The 7,441-nt window shown below is 42.3% G+C and overlaps 1 protein-coding gene across 4 annotated transcripts in view; it reads left to right on the top strand.

The window, feature by feature from the left end:
- ptpn4a (protein tyrosine phosphatase non-receptor type 4a) overlaps positions 1–7,441 on the top strand; it is a 343,217-nt gene that overhangs the window by 183,484 nt on the left and 152,292 nt on the right. For all 4 annotated transcript variants that reach the window (XM_043694229.1, XM_043694231.1, XM_043694228.1 and 1 more), the window contains 2 exons: positions 3,693–3,813; positions 3,926–4,013. In XM_043694229.1, the coding sequence (XP_043550164.1) occupies positions 3,693–3,813; positions 3,926–4,013 (209 nt within the window). The remainder of the gene's footprint in view (positions 1–3,692; positions 3,814–3,925; positions 4,014–7,441) is intronic.

Below are 7,441 nucleotides of genomic sequence, written 5' to 3'. Positions count from 1 at the left end.
CCAAGTATGGTGACGGCGAGCCTGAGGGGGCATAGCTTTAAATTGAGGGGTGATAGTTATAGGACAGATGTCAGAGGTAGTTTCTTTACTCCGAGTAGTAAGGGTATGGAATGCTTTGCCTGCAACGGTAGTAGATTCGCCAACTTTAAGTACATTTAAGTCGTCATTGGACAAGCATGTGGTTGTACATGGAATAGTGTAGGTTAGATGGACTTCAGATTGGTATGACAGGTCGGTGCAACATCGAGGGCCGACGGCCTGTACTGCGCTGTTATGTTCTATGTTCGTATTCTAAAAAACAAATATCTGTACCATCTTAATACAAAAATTGGATACGCTAATCAAAATTAGGCAATTATTCTCACCAGTCGAGAGTGTGTTGCTGGAAAAGCACAGCAGGTCAGGCCACACCCAAGGAGCAGGACAATCGACATTACAGGCATAAGCCTTTCATCCAGAAACTGCCCGAAATGTCGATTCTCCTGCTCCTTGGATGTTGCCTGACCTGTTGTGCTTTTCCAGCACCACAATCTCAACTCTGACTTCTAGCATCTGCAGTCCTCGCTTTCTCCTCATTAGTTATTCTCACCATCCAACACATCAAGGAATTTAAACTTTAATTGTGTATAAAATCTGTCACTCGTCTTCAGCGAGTCAGTGGGTTTACAGCAATTAGGTGATCTACATATGCAGCAAAGGTTTCAATTTCCATCCCAGGTCTGTAATGAATTAGTGTTTATGGTCAACATGTTTGACACACTTGCCTTCATTGATCAGAATATTGAGGAGGAGTTAGGACATTATAGATTAGATTACTTACAGTGTGGAAACAGGCCCTTCGGCCCAACAAGTCCACACCGACCCGCCGAAGCGTAACCCACCCATACCCCTACATTTACCCCTTTACCTAACACTACGGGCAATTTAGCATGGCCAATTCACCTGACTTGCACATCTTTGGACTGTGGGAGGAAACCGGAGCCCCCGGAGGAAACCCACGCAGACACGGGGAGAACGTGCAAACTCCACACAGTCAGTCGCCTGAGTCGGGAATTGAACCCAGGTCTCTGGCGTGCGAGGCAGCAGTGCTAACCACTGTGCCACCGTGCCGCCCAAAATCTGTCCGTGTTGTAGCTCACAGGACATTGGTGAAGTCACTTGTAGAATGCAGCATACAATTCTAGTCACCCTTCTAGTACGTTGTTAACTTGAAAGGGCGCAGAAAAGATTTTACAATGGTATTGCCAGGACTGTATAGTTTGAGTTATAAGGAGAGGCCGAAAAGCCTGGGATGTTTTTTCCCTGGATTATCAGAGGCTGAAGGGTGACTTTGTAGAAAGGATGGATAGGGTGAATGGCCAAGGTCTTTTTCCAAGTGTGGGGGAGTCCAAAACTGGGAATATAAGGGATGGCGTTTTTACAGAGGAAGGTTGGGAGGTGGTGTAGTCAGGTAGCTGTGGGAGTCCATGGGTATGTAGTAGATGGCCGTTGTTAGTCATTCAACAGAGATGGAGAGGTCCAGGAAGGGAAGGGAGGTGTCAGAGATTATCCAGGTGAATTTGAGGTCAAGGTGAAAGGTGTTAGTGAAGTTAATGAACTGTAACCTCCCAACCTGCCTCAATGCTTTACAATTTGCCTACTGGTGCAACCGGTCCATGGCTGATGCCATTTCCCTGGCCCTACATTCATTCCTGGAACATGAGGATAATAATGATACCTTTGTCAAGATTCTACTTGTTGACTACAGCTCTGCCTTTAAGACTATAATCCCAACCAAACTAATCTCCACATCCAAGACCTTTATAGAAGTTTATAAAATCATGAGGCGCATGGATAGGATAAATAGACAAAGTCTTTTCCCTGGCGAGGTTGAGTGCAGAACTAGAGGGCATAGGTTTAGCATCTGAGGGGAAAGATATAAAAGAGACCTATGGGGCAACTTTTTCATGCAGAGGATGGTACGTGTATGGAATGAGCTGTCAGAGGAAGTGGTGGAGGCTGGTACAACTGCAACATTTAAAAGGCATCTGGATGGATATCTGAATAGGATGGGTTTGGAGGGGATATGGGCCGGGTATTGTCAGGTGGAACTCGATCGGGTTGGCATGGACTAGTTGGACCGAAGGGTCTGTTTCTGTGCTGTACGTCCTTATGACTTTATGCTCTGCAACTGGATCCTTGACCTTCTGACCCACAGACCGCAACCAATGAAGATAGGCAACAGTATCTCCACCACATCAATCGTCAACAATCTTCAAAGTATGTGTACTCAGCCCCCTACTATATTCTCTATACACTCACAACTGTGTGGCCAAATTTCTTCTGAACTCCATCTACAAGTTCGCTGACAACACCACTATTATAGGCTGTGTATCGAACAATGACAAGACAGAATACGGGAAAGAGTACTTGATGACGTTGTACCAACATAACAATCTCTTCCTCAATGTCAACAAAACTGCAAGGTCAGCACAGTGGCTCAATGGTTAGCACTGCTGCCTCACAGTACCAGGATTTCCACATTCTCTCAGTGTCTATGTGGGTTTCCATCAGGTTCTCTGGTTTCCTCCCAAAGTCCAAAGATATGCAGGTTAGATGAATTGACCATGCTAAATTGCCCATCGTGTTCAGGGATGTGTCGGTTAGGTGCATCAGTCATGGTTAAAATATAGGGTAGGGGATTGCGTTTGGGTGGGTTAATCTTCGGAAGGTTGGTTTGGACTGGTTGGGTCGAACGGCCTGTTTCCACACTGTAGGGATTCTATGAAAATAAAAGAGCTGATCCTTGACTTCAAGAAGCAAGGAAGAGGTATCTATATCAATAGAACTAAGGTGGAGATGGTCCAGTGTCAAATTCCTGAGAGTGACAATCACCAACTATTTGCCTTTAACCACTCACTTGGATGCAACAGTCAAGAAGATGCATCAACATCTTTTCTTCCTTAGGAGGCCCAGGGAAATTTGGCTGTCCATAAGGACCCTCACCAACATTTACAGATGCACCATAGAAAGCATTCTACCTAGAATCATCACAGCTTGGTACAGCAACTGATCTACCCAGGGGTGTAAGAAACTACAGAAAGTTGTGAACACAGCCCAGATCATCATGCAAGCCAACCTTCCACCAATTGACTCCATCTACACTACTTGTTGCTGTGGAAAGCAGTTGACATCATCAAAGACCCCTCCCACCCCAGTTACAATCTCTTCCAACCTCTTCTGTCAGTCTGAAGATACAAATGCTAAAACATATGTACAACAGGTTCAAGAATAGCTTTCCGCTATTATTAGACTTCTGAATGGATCTCTCAGATTTCAAATCTAATGTTAATCTTGCAGCCTTAATTTTGTATTACTCGCTCTGTTCATTCACTCTATGATCTTTGTATGTCATGCTCTGCCTATACTGCACGCGAAATGAAACCTTTCACTTTACTTTAATACATGTAACAATAAAAAAATCAAAACAAATCCAATCAAAATCATCTGCTCTCAGTACTCCAAGTGGGATCTAACTGAAGTTATATATAAATATAGCATAACTTTTGCATTCTTATACTCCAGTTCTTTAGACATAAAGGCCAGCATTCCATTAGCCTTGGTGATTATTGTTTTTCAATGTCAATTATATTATCTTTGTAACTGCTTAGTTTGGGACAAATTCTAATTTTTGAAATTGATTATTTTTGAAGCTGAACTGGGAGATTACAACATATCAGAGCACTTGCCAGGCTACCTCGCCGATTATTCCTTTATCTCCAACCAGCCTCAAGATTTTGAAAAAGAAATAGCAAAATTGCATCAGCAACACAAGTAAGTTATTATCATCCATATTCTATTTATTCCAGTCAATATTGTTTTTAATGTTTTGAAACATTTGTGTTTGACTGTGTAATATAAATGTGCTTTTTTTAAAAAATGACAGAGGACTATCTCCTGCGGAATCAGAATTTAATTACCTAAACACGGCACGAAGCTTAGAACTATATGGAGTTGAATTGCACTACGCAAGGGTAAGTTTAAATCTGATCCATTCACTTGTCTTCCAGATATCCCATTAAGGAAAATTGCATTCATCTTTACTCTGCAAAGTTCAGTTAATTTAAAACATTACACTTGTCAAGTTAATTTGTGCGTCACCTACTAAGTGTTCATATGCTTACCAACTCTGCTAAATAGTGTGATCATGAGCTGAATTGAAAGACTTTTCTAATTGCTGAGAGTAAGCATGCAGGTGATGAAGAAGGCAAATGGGAAGTTTGCTTTCATAGCAAAAGGATTTGAGTACAGGAGTAGGAATGTCTTATTGCACTTGTGCAGATCCTTGGTGAACCATATCTGGAGTATTGTATGTAGTTTTGGTCTCCTTATCTGAGGAAGGATGTCCTGGCTATGGAAGGAGTACAACAAAGGTTTACTAAACTGCTTCCTGTAAGGACAGGACTGATATATGAAAAGAGACTGGAAATGTTAGAACAGTATTCACTGGAGTTTGGAAGAATGAAGAGGCTCTCACAGAAACCTATAAAATTCTAACAGAACTAGATGGTGTAAATGGAGGAAGGATGTTTTTGAAGACTGGTGAGTCCAGAACCAGGGGTCACATCAGCATGATATTGGTTAGGCCATTTAGGTCTGAGATGCGACGTTTCTTCACCCAGAGATTAGATTAGATTACATTACAGTGTGGAAACAGGCCCTTCAGCCCAACAAGTCCACACCGACGCCGAAGCGCAACCCACCCATACCCCTACATTTACCCCTTACCTAACACTACGGGCAATTTAGCATGGCCAATTCACCTGACCTGCACATCTTTGGACTGTGGGAGGAAACCGGAGCACCCGGAGGAAACCCACGCAGACACGGGGAGAACGTGCAAACTCCACACAGTCAGTCGCCTGAGGCGGGAAATGAACCCGGGTCTCTGGCGCTGTGAGGCAGCAGTGCTAACCACTGGGCCACCCTGCCGCCCAGTGGTGAGCTTGTGGAATTCTCTGTCACAAAATGCAGTTGACGCCAAATTATTGAATCTTTTCAAGGAGTTAGATATAATTATTGTATCTAAAGGGATCAAATGGTGTGGGGAGAAAATGGGAACATGGTTCTGCATTTGGATGAGTAGCCATCATGATGTTGAGTGGTAGAGCAAGCTTGAAAGGCTGAATGGCCATCTCCTATTCATAAATTTTCTGTATTTATTTGGTCCTTCAACTTTCAGTTAGCCAAAATGAAGGATGCTTTATATGATATTTGGTGTGATGGTTCAGGGAGAGATTACAGTCAAGTTAAATTGATTGATGATTAATTTTGGTTTACCAGTATGTAGAACCACAAAACAGTAAATTGGTGACTCTCCATGCAATTAATTCTTTGTTAGATTAGTGTTGTCCAATAAAAATTGCCACAAATGTAGCTACAACTGCATCATTTTAAGCCCGTGTTAATTATAATTCAAACTGGCTTGCTTTCATTAGAGTGTTACCAATAAAGTGTATCACACATATTTACTTTGCAAATATCTAATTCAGTAATAAAGTGCTGTTTGCTTCAACATTCCTCAACAAATGCAAGCAAAAGAGGTTAAAAATGTACATGCATTATATTGCACAGATATGAATGTTGAGATCCAAGAGCCTAACAGCTTTTTCTCTCATTTTCTTTGAATTTACCAAATAGAAATGTGATTAACCAGATTTGGATCTTGGCAAGTCATCTGTCTATAGTTAGATGGTTATTAGGCTATTGTGAAGCCACCTTGCCTCAAGCACAATCATTGCATTTAAGAAAGCTAAGATTTGTACTTGGAAATAATCTTATTTAGGAAAATGTGATACATGCAATACTTTTCATGGCAGTTTTAGAAACAGTTGGATCTGAGCTCCGTATATGGAGGTTTAATAATGTAGTTATGTTCTAACCTAAAATTAAAGTATCTTAACCCATTGCCAGTGGTGTGTATTTTAATTAGACCACTGACTATGTAAGACACGTATATGGTTAAAAATCAAAAAGGAGATAATATATCCATGATAATCAACACTTATGGATAGCTGTGTTAAATTGTCCAGATTCAGAAACATCCTGATTTGAAATACTGATGAATATAAAATGCCTGGTGTTTTAATTTAGATTTGTTAATTTGATTCTCTCAGTTCTACAAAGCAATTTTTTAGTGGTGAACGTGATTGCTTATATTTGAGGTCACACCCTGCATTTTGTGAACTGTTGACTGACATCTCCTCTTTCAGATGGGACCCCATAGAGTCATAAAGTCATAGAGGTGTACAGCACAAACAGACACTTCAGTCCAACCCGTCCATGCCGACCAGATATCCCAACCCAATCTAGTCCCACCTGCCAGCACCTGGTCCATATCCCTCCAAACCCTTCCTATTCATATACCTATCCAAATGCTTCTTAAATGTTGCAATTGTACTAGCCTCCACCACATCCTCTGGCAGCTCATTCCATACACGTACCACCCTCTGCGTGAAAAAGTTGCCCTTAGGTCTCTTTTATATCTTTTCCCTCTCATCCTAAACCTATGCCCTCTAGTTCTGGACTCCCTGACCCCAGGGAAAAGACTTTGTCTATTTATCCTATCCACTGCCCTCTGGGGCAGAGCATTCCACACAGATACCACTCTGTGGGTGAAGAGGTTTCTCCTCATCTCTGTCCTAAATGGTCTACCCTGTATTTTTAAGCTGTGTCCTCTGGTTCGGTACTCACCCATCAGCGGAAACATGTTTTCTGCCTCCAGAGTGTCCAATCCTTTCATAATCTTATATGTCTCAATCAGATCCCCCCTCAATCTTCTAAACTCAAGGGTATACAAGCCCAGTCGCTTCAGTCTTTCAGTGTAAGGTAATCCCGCCATTCCAGGAATTGACCTCGTGAGCCTACACTGCACTCCCTCAATAGCCAGAATGTCTTTCCTCAAATTTGGAGACCAGAACTGCACACAGTACTCCAGGTGTGGTCTCACCAGGGCCCTGTACAGCTGCAGAAGAACCTCTTTGCTTCAATACTCAATCCCTCTTGTTATGAAGGCCAGCATGCTATTAGCTATTCAACCTCTCCCTTTAGCTCAAATCCTCCAACCCTGGCAACATCCTTGTGAATCTTTTCTGAGCCCTTTCAAGTTTCACAACATCTTTCGATAGGAAGGAGACCAGAATTGCACGCAATATTCCAACAGTAATCTAACCTCATTGAAATGTACAGCACAGAAACAGAGCCTTCGGTCCAACTTGTCCATGCCACCAGACAGCCCAGTCTGACCTAGTCGCATTTGCCAGCACTTGGCTCATATTCCTCTGAACCCTTCCTTTTCATGTGTCCATCCAGATTCCTGGGATCTCTTTTATACAGCTGTTGCTTCTTGGATTTGACGTTGAGGGAGTCTAAGTTTGTCTTGTTGTTTCTCCCAGAGCAAGTT

This window comes from Chiloscyllium plagiosum, chromosome 7 (assembly GCF_004010195.1).
Source record: "Chiloscyllium plagiosum isolate BGI_BamShark_2017 chromosome 7, ASM401019v2, whole genome shotgun sequence".
Taxonomy (NCBI): domain Eukaryota; kingdom Metazoa; phylum Chordata; class Chondrichthyes; order Orectolobiformes; family Hemiscylliidae; genus Chiloscyllium; species Chiloscyllium plagiosum.
This window is presented reverse-complemented; position numbering and strand designations above follow the sequence as displayed.